Genomic DNA, 25,007 nt, shown 5'->3' on the forward strand with positions numbered 1-25,007 from the left:
CCCTTTGTTGCTGACATGTTAAGGCTATCTGTGATTTAGTGCAGAATGTGTTATGAAATGCCACCACTTGGTCAGACTCCAAAATGTGTCAAGTGTGATTTGCAAATATTTGCCGGGCACCTGTGTAAAGTTCAGACCTGCACATATTTGGTGGTGACTTGATCATCCTGAATCCCTCCACAATCTTTTTTGGGATAGGATAGGACTCCCCGACCACTTTTCCTTGATAGATTAAAAAAAACACCATTTTTAGTTTGAGTTACGCATGCTGCAAATAGTATTTTGCCCTTTTTTATGGTGAGGCAGCTTGTGCTAAATCATGTTTGTAGTGGGTCAAATGATAGAAATACCATTGCTAATGTCATGGTACAAGGCCCACCCATGCTAGAAATATAATAAAAACATTTCTAGTGCAGTCATGCTGCATGGTAGATAAATACTATTTCTAGCTCATCTGCTCATTCTGGAAAGGAAAATTTCAACAGACGTTTCTAGTGATGCAGGCCTGTGCATCAGAAATAGTAAAAATACAATTGCTAGCATCAGATTGTGCACCACAAAAAAATAAAAAATTAACTATCTTTTTAGTGTGAGCATGCCTCGGTGAGCAGGGCGACATGCATGCCAGGGGCTTTTATTTTAATGGCTCGCTTCCTCAACAACTTGCTCTTCCATTTCCAGGTTTTTGATAACGGAAACAACTAAATGGAGGACTGGAGGAGTGGGCGGGGTGGTGAGTGATGGCATATGATTGTCTGGTATGTCGCTGTGGATTTTCGAAACTTTATATGAAATAAACTGTCGGGAGGTCCTTTCTGTGCTGTTCTTTGGACCATTAGAATTTTTTCAACCGATAATGTTACTTATTTTTCCAAAAATTCCAAGATCTAGCTATGCAGATTATATGTATTATTGATATTATTTTATTAACATTTGTATCCCCTTTGGTGGATTCTACGTCAAGCATTATGTGAGAATCCTGAAGGTGTCTCACCCACTGGTCCCCGGGGATCTGTCATCCAGGTGGCCAGGACACGGCCATCGCTATTGGATCCAGTTCCTGGGGGTGGACCATTGCGGGAGGATCACTTGGATGAGGGGTCTTCAGGCGCGGAAGTGTAGTGCCGAATGGGTCAGATATGGTATACCATTCCCTGTAACAGCTTTTCCCAATCCTACCAAGTAGAATACCTAGACCCTCCTTTCCCAACACAAACACATTCTCATGGACAATTCATCGTGAGCGACAACGGCCTAACACCAGACCCGAATAACTGACTTGTCCCAATGCAAGGGCCAGGCAGAGTCAGGCAATTACAGATAATTACACACACCTGACTTCCATCACACTTCCTCACATGGATAAATGGCAGAGCACGAAAGCACAATCTCAGCAAGGCAAATGCACAAGGACGCAGAAATTCGAGGTGGCATTTTAAATCGAGGAGAAAGGCGGCAAGACCAGGGAGGGTGGCAAAGAGGGAACTACTGTTGACCTTTTCTGAGAAGGACCGCGACTTTCATGAGGCCTCGAGGAAAAGAAACATAAGACCGGGAATAACAGTTGTACAACAGTGCAGTGTATGTGTAAGGTACACAGGTCCCTCCCGCATTGATAGCCAAGGCGGGGAGAAGCGATTGCCGATGTGGTACTGTCCTTGGCTCCAACAACAAAGTGCCAGTGAATTCAGCACAGTCAGTGAGTCGGAGAGTCTGATAGCAGACCGGACTGGGTTATGCTCAAGATTGCAAGTGGCAAAATTGTATGAGGAACGATGACTCATATGTGAATGAACTCTATGAAACCGGAATAGGTACCAGATACAGAGTGGTCCGGTGCCATGTGGGTGCTCACTCAAAGGTCTCTGTTTGGTACCCAAATGAGCGTGTGAGAATCATTGAACTGGGAAATCGAAGTGGTCCTGCAGCATGTCAAGCTAAATCCCGTGCAAATTCAAAAGTCTTCGATAACTTACTAACTAAAATTGGTCTGAGCCCGGCAGAGGGAGACTAATTATACAAAAAGGGATCTGAGACCGGACGAGGAGGATCCGGGGTGAACGAGAGTGACTCGAGAAGATATTGCTGTGGTAATTGTGAACCTGACTGAGGGATGCCTGCAAACTAAAATTGGTCCGATCCCGGCTGAGGGAGGGTAATTGTATAAATATAAAAAATTATCTGAGCCTGGCTGAGGTGGATCCGGGGCAGAGAGTGAATCACCCGACTTTAATATTTGGAAAGTAACTTTTTGTTGTTTTTGTTATATCAGGTCCTCTGAATCAAAAGACTTTGAACATAAGAGACTTGGGCACAGAAGGCCCTGATGTTGGTAAAAGGACTTGTATCCTCGTACAGAAGAAGCCCAAGAGTGTGCTATGCTCGAGTGAAATGCCTTGTTCCGTGCCAAAAATGTGGGGAAGGAAGGACAACGGCCTGAACATCCTGACTTCTTTCTTTTTCATGAACTTTTCCACAGACTACTTGTAAATTAGCTGTAAGGATTGGGAATAGTTTTTTTTTTAGAATAGGCTCTTTTATGTTGGCAAAACTCCACTAGGACTGCATTATTATTATGTTGATGGTCGTAGCTTGCTCCCATCTTAGATTTCGGTTTTTCACACCCTTGATAAAGTTCAAAAGCTACCCTTGAACTGTGGTCACTTGTATCTATCTTACTTTGATACCATGCCTTCTTACATACGGTGTCAGAGTGGGATGTGATTCAACTGATAAAAATTGAAATTACATGCTGATAATATAATTGTCGTACCTCCAGAAGGGGAAAATAGAATCATTGAACACCTCGACTTTGACTGTGTATCCACGGTGGAAGAGGTTTTGCTCTCTCAACCCTGTTTCCGAATGGTTAACAAGATTTGTTCTTTAAAATGTAACTATTATTAGACACCCTTCCTCTATCCCATTATAATATACAACAGTGGGATTGAATAATACTGAGAGTTCGGCCAGTCTTTAACTTTATTAGACCTAGTGCCTTAAATCCCCCCGCTCCTGAACCTTTTCCTTTTTTTTGGTACTCAATTTCCTTCCGTTGCGGGGCCATTAGGGTTAGAGACCAACCTACTGAAGTCAATCCCTTCAGCAGAATCAGACTCAGAAGAATCAGACGACTTTGAAACTTTATCTGAGCGAGTTAAGACCAGTTTGTTTTCTGATTCAGAAAAAAAACACAGAAGGAACCCTTACCCCAAACGGAAGAAATGGCTGACCTGGCTAATGTCATAGCCCAATTGGCGGTACATCAAATGCCAGCTGAGGCTAGGATCCATAAAAATCTAACAAAACTGGTTGAGTTGCAAGTTAGATCCCTACTACCACAGGGGGTACTTCAACCATACTTAGAAGGCGAAGATCTAGGAAATGTGTTCTTGAATTTCGAACGACTAGCCGAACAACTAGCATGAAAAGAGAATCTTAAAATGTGCTATTTGACACCCCCCGAAAGTGAACTACAAACTGCCTATTAACTACTTAATCTTGCCCAGGTAGCCAGCTTGGTATCCATTAAAGAAGGGTTGTTGAAAAGAGTGGGGCAAACTTGCGATTTTTATTGGCATTAATTGAGGGCCATTAGATAAAATCCAGGAGAAACCCCCCTAGAAATGGGTGAGCATGTCAAAAGCATTGTAGCTCTTTGGATTAATAGGAAATCCCTAGAAGAGTTAATAGAGATGATCAGCTTAGAACAGTACAGCCTTGCCCCCTTTTTTGCAAAAAGCCGTCTTACAGTTAAGTCGACCTACCTTAGCCATTGCCATTGAAACTGCATAAAACCACTGAAATGCAGCTAAACACCGCCACTTGGTACATCGAGGAGAGGAACGGAAGGATTACAAACATCTCCAAAAACCTCAAGCTCAGGGAGTAGATAAACAAGGGGCTTCATACCGAATCAAGGAAGGGATATCAAAAGAAATCAAGAGATCTGTCCTGAAAACCAAAGATGAAAGCAGAAGACAGGAAACTAAAGGAAGCAGACCACCCCCTCGTATCTGCTTTTCCTGTAGAGAAACAGGACATTTAGCTAGACACTGCCCGAAAAATGTAAGGGACAAACCTATAGAAATAGGCTGTTTAAAGGGAGAAGAGTGGGAAGAACCCGAAGAGGATTTAGAGACCTTTAGCATATGTTTATGTCAGTCTTCTGCTGACTTCACATATGAAAAGGCTTGGATGAATGGGAAGCAAATAAAGGCATTAGTTGACTTGGGTAGCAAGCAAACCAATATACGAGCTGACTTGATTACAACAAAGGACCTCGAGAATGCCACCCTAGTTAGAGTTACCTGTGTACACAATGACAATGAAGTATACCCCAAAATGCCCATACACATTAAAATCTGGGATGAGTCCTGTTTAATACCTTCAGCCATCATTCCGGGACTCCCCGAGGAAGTTATTCTGGGTCACGATTTCCCTACCTTTTCTACTCGCTTGCAGGAATCTCCACCTCCCTTTGAAGAATTTCTACCCCTTCAAGATATAAAGAACTTATGACACCCAAGTCAACCCTTGAAGACCAGTTCATGGGTCACTTTAGAGAGAGCAATAAAACCAATGCACCTCTACCGACATCAGCAAGCATAAATCAATGGAATATGCAAGAATTCTTTGACATATCTCATCCTTATTTTATCCCAGGTCTTAACAGCGAAGAACCTGAACAAAGAACAGGCATATCCACCTTGCATAGGGGAAGGGTATGTGAGAAACCTGAAGTAGTCTCACCCGCCGGTCCCCAGGAGATCTGTCATCCAGGTGGCCAGTACACAGCCATTGCTATTGGATCCAGTTCCTGGGGGTAGACCATTGCAGGAGGGTCACCTGGATGAGGGGTCTACGGGGAGTGGGAGTGGTAGACCGAAGAGTGAGATGCGGTATCTACTTCCCTGTTACACATTTTCCCCCTCCTACCATGTAGGATACCTAGAAGCTCAACACCCCCTCCTTTCCTGACACAAACACTTTCTCACAGACAGTTCATCGTGGGTGACTACGGATTAACACCAGAGCTCTATACCTGCCATGTCCCAACACAAGGGTCAGGCAGAGTGAGGCAATTACTGATAATTACACACACCTGACTTCCATCACACTTCCCCACATGGATAAAAGGCGGACCATGAAAGCACACTCTGAGAAAGGCAAAACGCATGAGAAAGCAGCAATTCTGAGATGGCAGTTGAAACCTAGGAGAAAGTCCTTGGATCTCTGAGCTTCATCTCTATACCTCTGCCCTAGGAAGACTTATCTCATCATTCGGCTTTCACTATCATATTTTTGCTGATGACAGATCTGACAGACTCTCTATGCCCAGGGTCAGACCATCATTTTGTCAACTTTGTCATTTGCTCAGCCTTTCCAGTAAAGATCAGAAGCAAAACATTAACAACCACCAAGGGCAGAAACCCTAAATTACTCACTTTAGAAAAAATTAACCCCCTAGTCAATCATATGAACAACTTCTTGCCCATGGACTCCGTGCTGAGCATGTCTAAAGCTCTCAGAGATACCATTATGGACATTACAAATCGACTAGCCCCTGAGAAACCGAGGAAGCCCAAATTTGTAGGCATAAACAAGCTTAAAACTCTTTTGCTTAAGCAATATTATTATTGCTGGAAAGGGAATCCCTCTCCTAATTTGCTTATTGCCTACAAACAGGCAGTGATAAAATATAAAACCGCACTTCAGGAAGCAAAGAAGATCTCTTTTAATGACAGGATTCTCTCAGCCAAGTCAGAGACCAAGGAGTTCTTTACAATTCTTAAAGCGCAAGATTCCACACCGGCCCCAGATGCGGACAAAGTGGTAAAAGGCACGGCTTGGTGCCTGTCAATACAGCATGTCATGGGCGCTAAACTTCAGGGTATTAAGTCCAACATTCTCATCAAAAAAGCCACTGCCTCTACCGAGGCTACTACTTCAAGCGGTGACGAACCCACTAGATGCCCGAACATCCCAGAATTCTCGTTTGCCGCTATCACACTGGCAGAGTTGTCGGAGGTGGTGAACCATCTCAAAACAACTAGCTGTAAGGGGGATCCCTTTTCCACTGTCATTATCAAAACACGTCCCCCTACCCTGTTGGATGCCATCCTCCTGTTGGATGCCATCCTTCAGTTGGTTAATGCATCCTTCAGAGAGAGCATTGTGCCTGATAACCTAAAACGATCATGGATGACTCCATTGCTTAAAAAAGCAGGTCTCTCTAAAGAGGACCCCCTGAACTACAGGTCTATTACTAACTCAGCATTTCTGATGAACATAACGGATAGGGTCACTTATAAGCAGATAGCGATCATCTGGAAAGCTTCCCCATACTTAATTGCCGACAATCAGGCTTCAGAGCCGGGCACAGTACCAACACTGCTCTTCTGGAATTTAAATCCAGGCTCCTGTCCAATATTGATAAGGGAGAGGCCTCTATGCTTATGCTGTTGGACCTCTCTGCTGCTTTCGACCTGGTTGACCACCAGTTGTTGGTCACCAGGCTCAAAAAAGTGGCAGGCATTCTCCCCAGAGGCTTCCCGCTGGTTAGCCTCCTTTCTCCCGAACAGGGAAAGCTGTGTCCCTGCTGAAGCAACCATGGTGCAGATAAAATATGGAGTTCCGCAAGGAGCAAGTCTGTCTCAGTGTTTTTACAATATATTCACAGCTCAATTTTTTGCTCTGCTTGCTACCCAGTGTATCGTCACCTTCACCAGTGACCATGTTCAAGATGAAGCTCGGATTAACAAAGCATACACATGTATTGAAAATTGGATGGTCATGAACGGACTGGCCTTGAACAGGTCCAAGACCGAACTCATGATTGTGGGGTCACCCAATATGATTTCCAAGCTGGACTCTTTTGTAGAAGTTTCCAACTTGGTGATGTTAAGATCAACATTCTTAAGAAAGTAAAGTCTCTAGGCGTTATCCTAGACCAGCATCTCTCCATGAATGCCCATGTGGGGAGCGTGGTCTCTGGAGCAGCATACTACCCAAGACTCTTTGCATACCTGCAACCTCTGATTTCTCAGAGTAATGCGGAAACGCTAGCACGCACCATCGTAGGTGCGAATTGAACTATTGCTGTAGGCTTTTGACCGGCATCAGCAAAACCGAAACAAATCTGCCCCAGGTGATTCAAAATGGGGCATTGAGGGTTGTTACAGGCCTGGCAAGACGTGACTACATCACGCCCACCAGAAGAATTCTGTACTAATATGGAAGGGTAGGTGGAAAGGGGAAAATGTTGCGCGTGTTTTATTTCTAAGGTATGGGGCAGTGTTTCTCATGCTCCTTGATTACAGCAGTGGTGGTGGCTCTTGGGGAGGAGGGATGGCATTATCTGATGCCATTTTACGATAAATAGCAGTTTTGCTAAAAGTATGTACTGTGTACTAGATTGTTTATGGATAATGAGTAGGAATAGATGTTGGAGCTGTGCAAGGGAAAATTTGAAGTTGAAAGTTCCTAGATCAGTAGAAAATGCAGTTCTGAAGTGTCCCCAAAGCACAGATCTTATCGTGAAGTGCGGACAAGTTCTTGGACACGTCATCATGCCGCACGCCAGCGTATGGTCATGTGGCACTGTCCAGAAGGTCTGCAATGAAGTCAGATGTTTGCAGACGTCTACGGATGCAAAACTAGTTGAAATAGTTGCAAAAAGTAAATAGAAGTGTTAAAAATGATTCTAGAAGGTGGGAAATGGCAGAGTTTTAAGGTGACACTTTGTAAATTGGACACAAATATTGCTATATTGGGCAATGACATTTCTGATGTCATCTTTGATGTCCTGGGTGTTAGTCTTAGCAGTGCACGGTGGTGGCGCGAGTTATGGTTGCTTAGCTGGTGTTAGTGTTAGCAGTGCACAGTGGTGCAGGCAGTTATGGTTGCTTAGGCTACCATAACTGGCAAATTTCAGAGGTTTTTCTGTTTTGCCGCGAACCATAATGTCATGATTATAAAAAGAAATTAAGGAATTTCACAGGTTTTTAATAGCGCAAGAGGAGTACTATTTAATTATACAGAATTACATTACTAAGCATCACTGAAAGCAATGGAGGGGTCAGGTAGAAAGGACGGGCGAGAGGGCAGGGGGCGCGCCCTCATAATCAACTAAGTGAAGTTTAAGTTGCGTGTTGACGAGCTCTACAGTTGGGCTTGCTTTAATTGTTATGGGCAGTGGGTTCCAGTGGAGTGGGGTGAGTAGGGAGAAAGAGCAGTAGCAAAATGAGGCACAGGGAAAGAATGGGGTGGTGAGGTTAAGTGCAGAGGCAGATCAGAGGGAACGCGATGGTGAGTAAACGGAAATACAATCAGACAGGCACTTGTCTAGAGGGAGGAAGCAGTAGATAAGAAGGCCATTACGAGATGGCTGGGGTGAAGGAGGGAAATGAGAAAAACGTTTCAGTGTCTTTACTTTGCTTTATTAGACTTATAATGTGCAGCAATGGACCCGGAGGCATGATGGCACAGACAAAACATAGAAATAGATACAAAAGAACATCTACAGAGGTCAGTCGGGGGGAAGAGAGAAGCAGAGGGTGAGATTAATCAAACAACCTAATGGAATATTGTGGAGTTCATCCTCCGTTCTAGGGACTGGAACGGTGGATACCGGCCCGGCAGCCCAAGTTATCAGCCCAAGCGAACTCAGGGTGGATAACGAGGTCTCTGGACCATTATCCCCCCATTCCAGCCCCTGTAATGAATGCCATTAGCACTCTAGGTTCCCAAAGCTTGCGGTGTCCCGGTGTAGGAAGGAAAATCCTTTTCCAAGATGGCCACCATGGAAAGGGAAGGCGGGGTTCCATACAGGGCCCCTCTTCGCTTTCAATGGAAGTCTGTAGAAGGCAAAAAGAGAACCCTATGACCTTATTACCACAAGCACATTTTTCTTCCCTTTCAAATCTATCCCAATTTCGAATAACTTTACCACAAAGCCAGTCCCAGGTGGACATGGCCACTTTAATCCCATGTGTTGTCCCTTGTGGTCATGGCCAGTAGCCAGATTGACCGGATCATTACCTTACTCCATGACCCGGACAATCTGGCCCCTGCCCATGGCAACAGGCTACACCTCAGGCACCAAAGATATATCACTATTTTTTGTACCTACATTATGACACTTGTCAAAAAATAAAACACAGACACATTTGCAAAACCATGCTTTCAGGTCCTTGCCAATGCTCCTTACACCAGTTTGCTGGAAATCTACCCATGTTTTATTTTTCCAAAAGTGTCAAATATATGCACATACAATTGTAATATAACAGCCCCCACTTGACAAAATCCATTCAGACTTTACGAAAACATGTATATATAGATCTATAATCGTTTTGCAAACCTTTGTGTAAATTTGTCTAATGGCACCACATTTATAAGCCTTTACAATATTTTGGGAACTCACTATAATTTTGCCCCCTCTTGACAGAATCCCACCAAACTTCGCAAGAACATTTATATCTAGATCTATTATCAGTTTGCCAAATTAAGTGTAGATTTGTCAAATGGCACCTCATTTATAAGCCTTAACATTATTTTGGGACCCCCCTCTAATTTTGCCCCCTCTTGACAGAATCCCACCAAACTTTGCAAACTCATTCGGAATCAGGTCAGGAATACAATTGCAGTTTCATTGAGTGGTGTCAAAGTTATATGCCATCCAAAAACTGCCCCCAAACATCTGAAGTCTCCCCGAACTTCTCAGGACTGTTCACAGACTTTTGCAGCAAAAAGCACCTGTTTTTTTGCTTCTTTCAGCCATATATCATCCCATCCTCATCACCCCTCATGTCCCCAGAGATTATCTGATGAGTTTGACGAGTGCAATGTTGTGTTTTTAATATTTTTTTACCTCAATGTCCGCGGACACCGGCCGCTGTCCGCGAATCCAAGATGGTGGGCGTTTCCAAATATCTGACGCACTACACGCAGTTCACCATCCAATCAGTGGGCACGTCTGATGTCCGCGGACACCACGTTGCCCTATAAGCCAATCGGAATCCTGTCCACGGACCGAAGAGGGAAGTGTGTCCACGGAGCGGACCTAGATATCACACATTTTTGGGACCTACATTTTAGTCGTTTTAAAAAAAACTACTGGACAGATTTCCACCAAATTTACAAAAGCACACTTTCGAGGCCAAGCCGCCACCTCTGGCGCAAATTTGGTGGAAATCCGTCCAGCTGTTTGGGCTGCAGGTGTGAGCAAAGTATTTTCTCTGTTCAGTCTATGGGGAAAAAGACATTTTGGGACCCCCCTATAACTTTTCTCCCCCTTGACCAAACCTCACCAAACTTTGCAAATGATTTCATAATGGGCCATATACATATTTAGCAAGGTTTGGTGAAGATTCGTCCAGGGGGAGCGAAGTTATAAGCCGCCCAAAAAGTGTTCTTCCTATGGGTTTAGCAACTTAACCATAACAACATGGCCGCTAGTGCAGGCCATGTAATTTCTGTTTGTTTTTTCTGTCCCTGCTATATGTCCCACTCGTTTACACCCTCATAAACTGGCTCACCACTTCTTCTCATCTTTGCTATTGTGCAGGCATCCTTTGTGGAAATTACTCCATTAACTGCAAATGTATTCTTCTAAGGCATTTCTGATCAAAATTGATATCCCTGGTTTTTAAATGAATACATAGACAAATGCAAATCCAAAATACAAATACCTAACTGACTTACCTTAGCTAATGTTATTACAGCCAACTCATTAGTGGATGAAGAACTGGTAGCAGTAGAAATTCCCAAATGAAGGGCTGAAGGAATGGATGGAGGGCTGAAGGAATGGATGGATTCTCTTGCAGGTCAGCCTAAAAAAATCTGTTGTAGGCCATTGCTGTAAATACTGGCATGACTGTTATCACAACTATGCTGAGAGACACAATATCGAGGGACGCCCAGGCCCTGGTTATCAATGCCTCCATATCCACCAGCAGCAAAGTCCTTGCCTCATGCAATGTACTATTGCCCGAGGGCAATATTAGATAGACCAGATATAAGGGTCCAGGCCCCTCCCCTCTACATGGCCTCTGGGATCACATGTTTTTTAAAAGAAAGTGCCAACTGTTCAAGAGAAAATTACTGAACGCATACAAAACATGCAATATTCTACCGAAAAGGGCTTGGCACATGGATCTGGGAAATGTAGAGATGGCAAATAGGAAGCGAGAGATTGCATCACAGGCAAATGAGCTACGGGAAAGACAAAGCGCATCCAAAGATACGTTAATGAGACAAAAGGGCCTGATTCATGGAATCTTAAGCACGGTGCAAAGAGTATGTTTGCAGTACAAAGTGACTTTGCATCACCAAAATACACTTTGCACTGCTCTCTGAATCACAGTGTTTGTTGCCAGTGCAAAGTCTTTGCACCACCACTTTGCACCACCCTAAAAGTTCCATGAATCAGGCCCATAATCTTTGGCGCAATGAATTGGAATGCGGCAGCGCATGTTTTATGAAATGGAATCCATCAGATCTGGAGGATGCCAGCCGGAGTGTCCATCTCAGATGTTCCGGGATTGTGGAAGGGAAGGACACTATGGATGCCAGAAACTCGTTAGCTCAAATGTTAAAATAAACAAGGCTTACTTTGTGCCGCTGAAACTTTGAAACTGAGATGCAGCTGCTCTTGACTTCCGCAGCTAGTTCTGTCTCAGCTCACTGTCCTGCATCCATTAGGAGTTGGAATTTGAAATGTCCTATTGAAAATCAAATGGCTCCTCGCAAGCCCCTCGCACACGGCAGCATGCCCATTTTCCCAAGGTCAGGTGATTAGAGGCTTTCAGAAGACAGGAGCATTGCTCCAGTTGCTCCACCTGGCCACGCCGGAGGTGTCTATCTCCTGCAAAATATCATGGGGCTTACACATAGGGTCTACTGCCACTGCTCACCTCACAAAAGGCCACATGCCAGCATGCTTGATGGACCCTTGTCTCCTGGAAGCATTGTGGGAAACACTAAAAAAACACTGAAGCAGGGATAGGACCAAAATGGAAGGGGGGGGGGGGTCAAGGGGCATCGATTGTTTGTGATCATGCAAAGAACATTTAAGTGAGAGGCCCAAAGAAGAGAGGGAGGTGATGAGATGGGGAGGGATCAGGGGAGGGTGTAGAAAGGAAAGACAGAGCTAAAGACCAGATAAAACACAAACTAAGACCATTTTCAGTTTTTTATTTTTTTATTTTTATTGAAGATTAGGTATATAATACAAGAAAAGAACAGTGCAAAAAGGCCACAGAACTCAATAAGAGCATATCTTTTAAAACAGGTTAATTTACTGGGGCTTTGCTGATGGTCCTCATTATCAATCAAGAGAGCATTTTTACAACACATCCATTTTCTTCCACAGGAGTTCCCATCTTGGCATGATATTACAATAATCTCAATTATAGCCCATCTACAGGCTGGCTGGGCCACTGTGTACTTAATAGGCACAATATGTGTAGCTAACAATGCTGATTAAAACTCTTTCAAGCGTACATCGTTGAAATTGGAATATATTTGCATTTTCATGCATCATTTGTAGTGATTGTCATTTTCACCCACATCCGATCGTCGGGGAAGTGATTAAACCTGAATCCTGGAGCAAAAGCGGCAGTTTCTGCCTGAAGCTTAAAGTCTAACAGAATTGATACAAAGAGAACTTAGGGAAGAATCAACATTCAGGATTGATGTGTATCACTAGATTGCAGACATTTTTCGGCTCTGTCTGAAACTGAGAGCATCAATATTTGAAAGTATTGTTTGACGCAGAAAAGTAAAAAAAGACGTACTTTGCTCTTATAACTCAAACTATAGTACACCATTGCGTTTCCAGTGGAGGACCCCATGTGCCCAAATGGTCGTTAAACTTCCTTTGGAATAGTCTATACAAAACTCATAGACATTAGCGTCACTCTTTGATCGCGTAATGCCAATCCCCTCCATAACTTCATATATGCGCCTGTGCCTTTTGAAAACATGGGTCTCCAAGTACAGCCCTGAAGAGTCAAAGGTACTCTAGGGGCCCAGTTTACAAAGGATTCAATTTTCAGGTACAAAGAAGGTAGGTGCAAATTGCATCTGTTTCCACAGGAAAACTGTGCATGCGTGGTGATTCAAAGAGAAGCACACGTGCAGCATATGCAGATTTTGCCTACCACATTGTGGGCCTCATCACGAGTTGGGTGGTAACGCTGGCGCTAATAGAGCTGACGTTATGTTTGGCGGAACGGGTATTGCCCATTCCACAACAAAGAAAACCTGCTATAAGACTCTGAAACACAAACAAGTTCAAATGTGATCGAAACATTGTTGGGCATTTTTAACTGAAAGTGATGTCAAACTTTGGAGAAAGATAACCACTTTGAGGGAAAACAGTTTAAAAAAGATTCTGTTTGTCCCTGGAGAGTTGCACCTGTCCCAAAATTTAGCTATATCAAGTTGAAAAAGTAGCAAAATGCTTTTTTGGAATGCAGTCATTTGTAACAAAAATGTAATAAAGAATGAACATGTATTGAATCTTTTATAACGAAACATTTCATGAAGAATGCACTTAGGGATGGGGAAAAGGGTTAAATCCTATGGGGAAACGCTTGGGCTGAATTATTAGGGGTGGGAAACAGGGATTTTAGGGGGGTCCAAAGAATGTGTTATATTTTTTGTTATAAAAGTTTTGTTATAAGTGCATTCTTCATAAAATGTTTCGATATAAAGACATGTAACCCTTTTTTGTGGTAAATCAGGTGTGAGCATGTACATGTAGGTGGAGCCCTCATTTGAATTGCCCGGACCTTTGGAACATGGGCCTTTTTCACAGTTTTCTGACTGAGGTGCAATTTACGACACCATTTTTGGGGCCACATGTAGTTTCATAACAGCAGCAATGCTTTGTGAAGTGTGCCCTTTGTTTCCCGGATGGTCCCACAACACATAATGCAGAGGATTTTAGTGTGCAGTATTCACCTAATCAGGTTTTAGCCAGAAAAACTGTGTTTATTCTGCATCTTTTTAATGATTTGCATTCTATTGTATGCACAAACTTTCAAATTATACAATTTGGTGTGAAAAGTAAATTCGATCTTACCTTGTTTATCAGTCAAGGCACTGTGAAGTAGTGTACCACCTGCACAAGAAACAGAGCAATTAAAAACATTTCAAAAACACATTTAAAAGAGAATACAGATAAATTATGACATTGAAATAATTATTAGGCAAAACACAGAGGCAAATATGTTCTCTGCAGATAGAAATAATTATCCTGCAAATCATACAGAACAACACTTGGGAGATATCGAGTATCTTATGAAACATGAATATGTAGAATTTCAATTTAAAAAGTCCCAATTAGCAAGTTGAAATAGAGTAAAGAAATTAAAAAAATATATAAATTGTACATACTTTATCAATAGCACTGTTATTAATGCTCATTCATTTTTGTCATTTTCCATGAATCCCCGATGAGATGCTAGAATCACTGTACTCGGAAGAGCCAGCAAGTGACTGTTGTGCCGCATTCACCGCCTTCAGATCACAGAGACAGCTTGACCCCAGACATTCTGGTGTGCTATTATCAACTTCGATGTTACACTATCATCAACTGGAATCCACCACAACATCCTAAGCAGCCAAAAAGCGACTGATGATGGATAGCTCTGGATGCAAGCGTCTAAGAGGGGCACCACTCAAGCACCCAATATCTCTAGCTTCCAATCACAAGTGACTCTTTTATTCGGCGAGCATTGCCAACCTCTTTGGTAATCAGAATGACCTTTAATAGATCACTGATGCATCTTCTACGTGATGAACAAAAGCAAACATAAAAGTGTGTGTCTAGAGGTGATCTAATACTAGAGCATTGAGTGTCAATCAGCAAGCAGCAGCCCAGGCCAGGGTGAATGAGCAGAGGCAGTCTAGAGGCAGCCCCTTGCAAATCGAACATTCCTGAAATCTTGCAAGTGTTACTACCTAGAATTCCTCATCAGGTCCCAACACTGTTTTAGTTGGAAAAGAAGAATGACCCCAGAGTTTTACATCTAAAAATCAATATAGTCTTTGCCATCGCTATTTACATTTCAAATTCCAACATCACTTGATACCATAACATCAGGGGTTTCTCAGAAGTAAGTCAATTGCAGTGTTGGCTGATGGATTTGAATGCATCTGAACCATGGCCTTGACTTTATTGAGATGGTCCTTAAAAGAACCAGAATGTATATGTGTGCAATTACTAATCCAGAAAACTAAAGGCCTAAGAACATCAAGTAGCAAGGTTCCAGTTAAGACCTAGTCCCTCCTAAGGAATTCACAAAGGTGTATTTATTTATTTAGGTATACATTTGCTTAAATTCTGCTGTAAAATGCTCCAGGTATTTTAGTAAACAAAACTCCAATGGTGTATGATGGCAGGTGGAAATGTGAGATACTGACAGACATCTCATCATTTTCCACAGGTCAAGACTTTGTTAAAATGGAGTAGGATGGCTCTTGAACATTTGGTATTCTAGCAGCCATCTACTAATTTGCTACTTGTCAATTCTTTGAGAATGTGTGGCAATATCCCAAGGGAATCTGAGAGGGGTCTAGTACAATGAGTCTCGGTTTTCCCAATCATGGGTCTAGGAAACAGCAGGTAGAACCTTGTGTGTGAGTTAACCTTTCAGTCGTGTTTCCTTTCCGAAGGAAAACTTTGAACTCAGCTTTTCAATCTGCCAAAACCTACTATGTTGTTTCTTTTGAGTTATGGTACAAGAAACTCTCTAATTTAAAAGAAAAGTAAACAAGCCTCTAACCTCCATTCAGACATGCACTGGCATGGCTCCACTGTTCTGGAACTCTCTTCTACATTGTCTCTGACTTATTTATCCTACATTTTAAGTGGCACATAAAATGTCTGTTGCCTAACCCCAAAAAAACATTTGATCTAGTTGTTGATTAGTTCCCCATATTTTTTAGTTGAAATATGTTTATTCTGCTAGTTTGAAAGATTGCATGACAGTATTTTACTGCAGAGTACTCGGTTTTGCATCCATTGAATGTTTGAGATGTACTTCTTTTTTCCACTTTTGTTCAGTGCTTTATTAGCAAAATCAATATGTTGACCAAGGTATGGAGTGGGCAGTGATCACTGTGTATACATTCGCAGGAGATCCCACTCTTCGACCTTCCCTGTTTTGGAGTCATGAGACCATGCCCTGTCTAACCTCAGCTACCATACCAATAATACAGCGAGCACATGGAAGACAGTATCCTTTAAGACAACCATATCGAATGTACCCTCGAACTGATGACAGCCTACAGGAGGAATTCCCTGAAGGAATATGAGAAAGAACTAAGAAGATGAACTGATGATGTCATAGGAAAGTGTGCATGATGTCTTGAGATACTGAATGAAAACGATGTATGAATCCTAGAGGACGAAGTAAAGAGTCGAGTGAACTATCAAAGTGGAATAGAAGATAACACGTTAAAGACGCTGAAATGCAATAAAGATCAAGTCATTGTATCGGCTAGCTATAAGTAGTGAGCAGAATCCAGGTGAAGCTGCCATTGTATAGAAACTGGACATTGTTATCATGAAATAGCAAGCCAACGAATCATTGAGAATGAATAAAAAGCTGTGTTGCAGTAGAATAGCAGGCTAGTGGAGCTGCATAGAGAGGCTGCCTGGCCTGAAGTCAGGAACTAAGAAGTCGAGGTCAGGTATCTGCTCTGAAGAACAGGTGTGCAGAGGATGAATCCTCTCATGTTAAGGTGCAAGAAGGAACACAGAAGTTGCCAAGTCTTCATTTATTTAAAGCATTTAAAAGTTTGCAGAATCAACAGAATCGTGGTCTCCTGTAACGTGAGTCAAGTATGAAAAAAGAGTTTGGACTTGGATTTCCAGACACGATATCGAGTGTCCTCACTCTCGGGCATTCCCCTCAATGAGAAAACTCTGCAAACCCAAGTACTAAGACAACTCCATGGAAGAAGGTATGGGTGATGAGAGATGCTGGGCTAATTGAATAGTGAGGTAGCTTCATGTCCTATCTCCCTGCAGCTGGGTCTGTGTCTTGGCTTATGTGCTGCTAAATTAACTGAATGTTCCAGATGTGGCACAACTGTGCCAAACCAATTGTATTAGTCCATATGAAGACAGACTTTATAGCTTAAGAAACCAATGACACACTCTGTAGCTGATTTTTCTTAAAATCACACGTACGAAGAGGTAGGCATAAATTGTCCACCTGAAACTGGATTGCCTATAACAATACTAGCTCCTATATGCTTGTATATCTAGATGTTTCCGTTAACCAATCCCGGCCCTTGATAGTTTTTTTTTACTCTTGCCACGTAGTGTGACATCACTGTGACGCATAATGAAGTATATAAATTGTATTTTTTGTGGAAATCACTGAGAGACTGAGTGTACGTCCATTGATGTTCGTTGTAACCTCCCTGTTTTAGATAATTGTTAATAAAACAGTAACTTGCCATCTTCTTGAGTTTGTCAGGTTATTTGCGCTCAGAATTATTCTGGTGTAATCCCATCCAGTAACAGATGCACGTTCCAATGGCCATAAGCTCAACTGCATAAATGTCATTGAGACTATCTAAGCATAACGGCAGCTCATCTAGGGAAACAGCACCATTCCCATTCATGAACGGAAAGACCAACACAGCAGGTGCCAAACAATCATTTGTGAAACATGGCAGGCAATCTAGTTTGTTAGGCCTTCCACGATATCCTCCATGACTCATCTGTCTCTGATTGGACGGAACTCCCAACAAACCACCACCCCCCCAAATCAATATAGAGAGATGATTATAGTGGTACTGTGTTTCCCTTGAATGCATGCAGAGAGCGTCTTGGACCTCGCTTGGTATTTGTCAGGCTTGAAATGTGAACTAGAAGACACAGTGTGACTTGAACTACAGCGGTGTGGATCCACAGGGGCACGTTTCAATACATTCTTCGCTATCCATCTTAATAAAGCCAAATGCATGTGGGGAGAAAATGCATTTTGCGCTCAGTGGAATCCTTCTCTCAGGCGGCTGGCTGGATGTCCATTTTGAAAGTGAACTATGTGTTGCCGTAGGCACTCATTGTTTGCCAATAAGTATTCGTAAAAATGATATGCACTAGTTCTCCTATATATAAGCAACTGAGCATTTTTAGTGAGCAAAACAGATTAATGCTAGCAACAGAATACATGCCTTTCTTTGAGGAATGGGTGTCATACTATAGGCGTGGTAATAATATGGCTTTTTTCAACCGTATTTTTCACACATCAGAGAATTTATAGGTAAATTTGTTGTTTTTTTTCAAAAATAACTGCACACCTGCATTGGGGTCCATCCAGAAAATCGCCTGTTTCTTAATACAACTATATCACCTCAGTGGTAACATTTGAGAATGGGCAAAATTCCAGGATGGCTCAACAACATAACAGAGCAAACATCAGCGGGGAGACAAAATGCAGAGCACAAACGTGTGCGTGATACAAAACATCAACCATGGACAAGCCCGCACTATTAGCAAAACATTGCCAAGCCTTAGGGAACGCAAACACTTCAAGGCTAACATTAGAGTGGGCAGAAAGTCGAGGTAGGCAGACATCAGAATGGTGTGGAAGTGTATTATGGTTCTGCGGGCATGTTGCCTCGCAAGACATTTGACTTTGCCTTGCATCCTGGACTGCAACTTAAATCCAACAGGTCTGTGGAAAGGACAGAGGGTAGAAACATGTTGGTAGGGACCACTCGAGCCTAATCACCTAAATATCACTATACTTTGCAAGTCTGGAGGCTCATTTGCTAACACACGTAAAGCACCATACTGCACGGTAGGGGGGCTACTGCAAAAAGTAGACGGTGGGCAGGCATCAAGGCCGAACACAGACTCCAACAGGGTCATGTCAGGACTCACAAGAATTATTTTCTAACCCTTTGAATGCAATGATTTCAACTATTTCATATGAAAATGTGCATGAATATGCACACGTTACAGCTTAATATTAATAGCTTCGTTGGGCCTCATTACCAGTCACCCGGTATTGAAATAGCGTTGGCGTTAAACCCGCCGCCACTGTTGTTTCCATTCTGGGTGATCTTGAGTCCTGCAGGCGGAGGTGTCATTCCCGCCAGGTCTGACCTGTCAGGTTTAACACCGCCCACCTGCAGGCGGACGTGGAAACACCGGCACCATCACAAGATGGTGCCGGTGTTTCCATGGTCCCCATTCCCATTGAGTCCTATGGGACTCAATGGGAATGGGGATTTACCGATTTCCGCCTGCGGAATTACCGGGTCACCGAGGTTGTAATGCCCCGGTAATTCCGGGAATCATGGAGGCAGAATGGTGATACGAGTCCGGCGATAACCGAGCCGGAAAAACCGGCAGGTTAGCGCCGGACTCGTAATGAGGCTCAGTGTCTCTATAAATGAAGCTGCCTTCACATTCTAATAAAGTCTAGCTTAATGTTTAGATAAGCACATAAACCAGGCCATTTACTGCATTTTGTTGCCACCTGCCTTACTGGAACTATCTAGAACTTGACAAGGGACGTATTCTCACAGTACAGTCATTATTGAACTCCTGTCAGCCAATCAGAATGGTCGGAATGCCGTCTATAACTACTGCTATTGCTTGTATGCTCTGTGTTCTGACTTTAGAAGCAGCCAGGGAAACAACAGCAAGCATTTCTTTGCATTCTAGAAACAGCAAGACAGTTTCACAGCAAGTTTTCTTTCAAAAAGACACTCCAATCTAATTTAACACTAAAAAGTGGAAGTTAAAACGTGGAGCAATGCTTCAAATTGTGTAAAGAAAAAACATTCACTTTTAACATTGCACCTTAAGCAAGCTCATGCTGAAACTGTTTCTAGTTCAACCAAGTTTAGAGTTAAAAGGTTTACTTTTTAAAGAAAACATAGTAATTTAAATATTACAAAATGGAACCAGATTTAATTTACTAACATATCTTGTGCACTTTACTCATTGATAAAGTAACTAACAACACTAAAATCTGTATTGCATCTTGTCCTATGTGCTAATAGCTTTATAGGGGTCATTATCACTTGGGATAATGTCCCTTTCCCTACTTATGACCCTGTGCATCGCCTCAGGCCATAATTTGGCAGCGTTCAATGACCCCCTCCGATGGACTGTATGTCTACAGTATTTGGAAATGGAAAACACCTATAATGGAATGTTCATGGTGCTATGGCACCGTGCTCCTCTTCAGGGTGCTATACTCTTGTCAAGATTGCTTTAGTAGTCTACTGGAAGAAATAAAAGTTATGAAAGCTCATTTCTAGTTTAGTTATAATTGGTTATTTATAACGCACTTAATACCCAGAGGTTTCTAAGCACAGTCCTGGGAATCGAACCTGTGTTGTCCCGCCTGAGCGATTTTCCCCTTAGCTATCCTCCCGAGACGTCTGCTCAGACCACTAGTTCAGCCGCCACATAGGAGGCTAAACAGCAGGTGAACAAGATTAATCCATGAGGCAGATGACTCTGGTCATGATAGGTCACTTTCGAGTTCCACGGCCTCACGTTATAAGGCTGCAGAACTCATCAGAGAAGTGACACATTTCGGTGTGTAAATGTTGTAGTTTACAACTCACTGCCTAGCATCTGAAAAATTCACAAATGTTTTATTCTCAAAACAGTTTCCAGTATCTAAAGACGAATTCACCATGAGAGGGTGTGAATGCTTTTCCAACAGCTGAGCTAGATATTTTGGCGATGCACCATTTAGGGATAAATGGTAACAGCCAGAAAATGCCTGCACCTGACTGGTGTATCACGATTGGCTCACTGCCAAAATGTCCAGTGCTTTGGTGCCAACTTTTAAAATTACTGAGCCAGGGCAACCTTTGACCCAAGTGATGTCATGGGATGCAACATCTCAGGGAGTGAAAGCACATGCCTGCGGGAAGTTCAATGTACAGGCCTTGCTTTTTTTTAATGTTAGTCTGCTTTCCAACAGACTAAGGCTTGATGGACAGAATGGGGGATAGAACGATTTAAATGAATCATAACCACTAGCATCACAACGGGCAGCGATACATACCACTCATTTTTGGCAGGACCAATTCTGGTTTCCAACTGGCTGGTCCCCTTCTATAAGTGGAGTGCTGCCCAAAGAAATCACACTGGTTATGATTAATTCAGTGCCTTGCATTCACCACTTTTGCAGTTCAAAGCGGTCACCCCAGTTATAAAACCCCAGAAGCGTTATGTTTGGTTTTACTACATGTGATGATGTCCTTGCAAAAAGGCTGTGTGGCAAAAAGGTTCCTGCAAAAAGGCAGTGGCTTGCAGTGACATTATCAATGTGAACCTGCGGGGGGTGGGGAGATGGACCCACGAAACCCGTTTTAAAAATGTTTTTCTTTTTTTTTCTTCAAGGCGATCAGAGGACAGCCCTGCTCCCCTTACAAATGGTCCCCACACATAATGTCGACACAGACTTTTCCCGGCAACTATATGTATGGCGACCATTTGTGTGGGGGTAATATTACTGGATACCAATTTCACCACCAGAATTACATTTCTTGCATGTCGACCCTTATTTTTCACCCCCCATCAAATATGCAAACCTACAGAATAGATACTTTCAATATAATTACAATATAGCTCAGTTGGTTAATGAAGCTGCTGCAGCAATCTGCGTGCGAGCTGCGGGTTAAGGGGGTGTATCTTTCATATGCCAACAAATAATGTGATACTTCTGAGGTGGATACGAGGAGTGACATTGAGTTGGCTCAGGCCAGCATGACTGGGAAGGGATGAGCAAGCAGCAAGCAGGGCTACAAGTGGGCCTATGCCCTTGGGGAGCTTTCCTCGGCCCCCCACAGTCAAAGGGGGGAGGAATACACAGCATCCACATGCCAAGCAATGTGCCGATGGCTGCATGCCTCAAGGTCAGGCAACCACATCCTAGGCCAGTCTCAGATTAGTCCAATCTCAACATCACAATAGACATAACTGGGCAAGTCTGTTAGGGTAGGAGAGGGGAGGGAAACATGCGCCTGAGACGTTTGAGGTGGTGGTGACAGGATTTTGACACGTTGATCTGACAGGAGAGGCTCAGGCCTGAGTCCATAGTGCAGCCTAGGTTTTTCACTGAGTCAGAGGAGGGTGGAGGTGAGCAGAGGGATGGGGTGATGGGAGCAGAGCAGTATTGCTGCACACCATGATTTCTGTTTTAGCAGGGTTCAAAAGGAGGTGATTTATTGTCATCCATCGATCGATAGCGCTGAGACAGGCTTCAAGGTCGGGGAGGGGGTGGGTGCCTGACTTGGGAGCTCTTAGGATAATTTGGGTATCGTCAGTGTAGTTGTAACAGGGGATTTTGTGCATAGAGATTATTCCAGGTAGAGTGGTCATATAGAGGTTGACCAGGAGAGCAGACAGGCAAGCGCCTTGGGGTACTCCAATGTTCAGAGGGAGAGCAGTTGAGAGATAATGGGCCACAAGTTTTATTTGTTTCCTGTTGCTGAGGAAGGAGGGGATCCATTTGAGAGCAGTGCCACGGATTCCTAGGGAATGAAGGCGGTCACAGAGGATTTAGTGGTTAACCATGTCAAAGGCTGCGGATAGATTGAGGAGAATCAATGCTGCGCAGCATTCAGAGTCTGCAGGGACCTTGAGATAATCCCAGATCGTTATCAGAGTGGTTTCAGTTCCATGTCGCGATCTGAAGCCTGATTGTGCGGGGTCGAGGAGGCAGTTGGATTCTACAAACGAGTTGAGCTGGGAGTATGCAGTCCAGTCAATTAGTTTTGCGAGAAATCTGGTGTTAGAGGTCGGTCTGTATTTCTTGTGGTCAAGCGGGCTAATGGATGGCCTTTTTAGAAGTGGCTTGACATGTGCAATTTGAAGGCATCAGGGAAGATGCCGGAGGTGAGGGGTTTGTTTAGAATGGCTCTTGCATGTTCTTCAGCGCAGGTAGATGAGAATATTTCTTTTAGGACAGAGGTTAGGCAGGGGTCGAGTGGTGACCCGGAGAGTTTACTGGCTGATAGTAGGTGAAGGAACTTGTCTCTGCAGATGGGTTTGAAGGAGTCGAAGGTAGGGAATAGGGGTAGTGGGTTCAGGAGGGGTTGTTGATGGGGAGGGAGGGAGGATGGACAGTTTGGTGTTAAGGAATGTTGTCCTGTCAAGAGCGGTGTTGTAGAAGTGTAGGGAGAGGGAGTCGCAGAGTGATTATGTGGGAGTGGATTGGTTAGAGGAGCAAGTGCATTCTATATAAAGGATTCGATATAAACACTGTATACTATTCTTTTCTTCATTACACGTAATACTTATTTTATGTTATCTTGTATTTTTGCTGTTTGTTGTGTTCCTTACTATGCACATTTGACAACACAGAGTACGTCTCTAACTCCTACGGGGCCCGATTCACAGAGCGTTTTCCAATGAATTTACACCATTATAAAAGGCTCCTGTGAATCAGGCGTCTGCTTCTGCATCATGGCACTGCACAAACCATAGGATCTGCATGGGAACTCCTTGCTTCTGCAATGGGGCCGCTGCTCAAATCCAGAAGCTTTTCTCTCAGGTTAGTATAAGATCCACACCCCTTTTTCAGCCTCAGTTCTGTAGAGTTACCAAAACCAACAGCAAATCAAGCCCGTCCTCCCCCCTCTCCTGTGGGCACTTTTAGCGACTGCAGGAGCTCTAGACCCACCAAAGCACTCTAGGTTGGGAATCATTCTGCAGTGAGGTGAATTGGGTCAAGCAGTCAAAGGACCTGATTCACAGTGTGTTTTCCAATGGGATTGTGCCATTATAAACAGCTTATGTGAATCAGGCACAAAGTCTGACAGTCTACAACTTGAGGGGCTGTTTAACAAAAAAAAAATGTGTTCCCACAAACTGAAAAAACCTCATCATGCACAAGCAAACACAACTGTACATAGGCACGTCCAAGCTTTCAAATGTGCAATATGTACTGTGCACATGCAGATGTGCGTGTTGTAGGGCTTGTGCAGTTGTGCAATAAGTGGCATGACGAGGAGGACTTTACAAATGAAGGAGCACTCTCCTCATTCCCAAAGGGTGCACTCCCATGCAGAGACGATGCAGGGGAGTCACTAAGTGGGTGTGATTGCGAGTATGTCAGGGGGTCACACTCTCACAATGCACAGAAGGATCAGTACTGAACCTTCTCTGAATGTTTTCAATGGGATCTAAGTGCTGTGAAGTGCTGACTTTCTATGGGCATTCTAAACAGCAATTGCATTGCATTGATACATTTTAGAAAGGTAGGTGGTATTTCTGAAACACCGCACGTGGTACTTCACAAAACCTGTATTTTCAGCATGACTTTGTCTTGCTAGCAGAGGTGAAATCAAAATACGTTCACACAGTGACTCGAATTACCCGCTGAACTATTCCAATGCAAAAAGGCTGCATTTCTCCCAATTGCTCGCTCGTGTTTGCCAATCCCAGAACTATGTTTCATCAAAAAAAATTTTTTTAAATTGCTGTTTGGATTAATATGATGCTTACATTACTATTACTGGGTAGTTGTACCCGCATTCTCACTGGTGGATTTCTGTCATAAGCTATATGTTATGTAATATAGTTGAATATGTGTTGTGTTTTTGAGTTGTCATGTTAAATGTATACATGTTTTCTTCTGTTTGCAATATCCTGATTGCTTTAATGCCCCTAAACTTGGTTGAGTGACACAATGGTATCTATACCTGCTCCCCGTGTCTGGACAAGTAACCGAGCATTTGCCTAACACACTAGAAAACACAGTTTAGGGAACACAATCATGGAACGATCAACGCGTTTTTTGATTTAATATAGTTCCCACAGGAGTGCAAATTGGGACGTTCCGTCAGCGCTTGACAGATTCTGTTTGTTTTGGATTTCCGTTCAGTCTCTAGTGGTCTTGAGACTTATTTTAGTCCTGTTGCACCTGAAATATGCATATATTACATGTGATGATAAATGTGAATTTTGTTTAGTAACACTGCAAAAATAACTTCTATACAAG

At 43.1% G+C, this 25,007-nt stretch overlaps 1 protein-coding gene across 4 annotated transcripts in view; it reads right to left on the reverse strand.

Moving 5' to 3' along the window:
* The window catches only part of SHISA9 (shisa family member 9), a 1,679,367-nt gene that overhangs the window by 609,608 nt on the left and 1,044,752 nt on the right, over positions 1-25,007 (reverse strand). For all 4 annotated transcript variants that reach the window (XM_069645589.1, XM_069645587.1, XM_069645586.1 and 1 more), the window contains one exon: positions 14,090-14,128. In XM_069645589.1, coding sequence (XP_069501690.1) covers positions 14,090-14,128 — 39 coding nt within the window. The remainder of the gene's footprint in view (positions 1-14,089; positions 14,129-25,007) is intronic.

Source organism: Ambystoma mexicanum, chromosome 2p (assembly GCF_040938575.1).
Source record: "Ambystoma mexicanum isolate Mex_15411 chromosome 2p, UKY_AmexF1_1, whole genome shotgun sequence".
Taxonomy (NCBI): Eukaryota; Metazoa; Chordata; class Amphibia; order Caudata; family Ambystomatidae; genus Ambystoma; species Ambystoma mexicanum.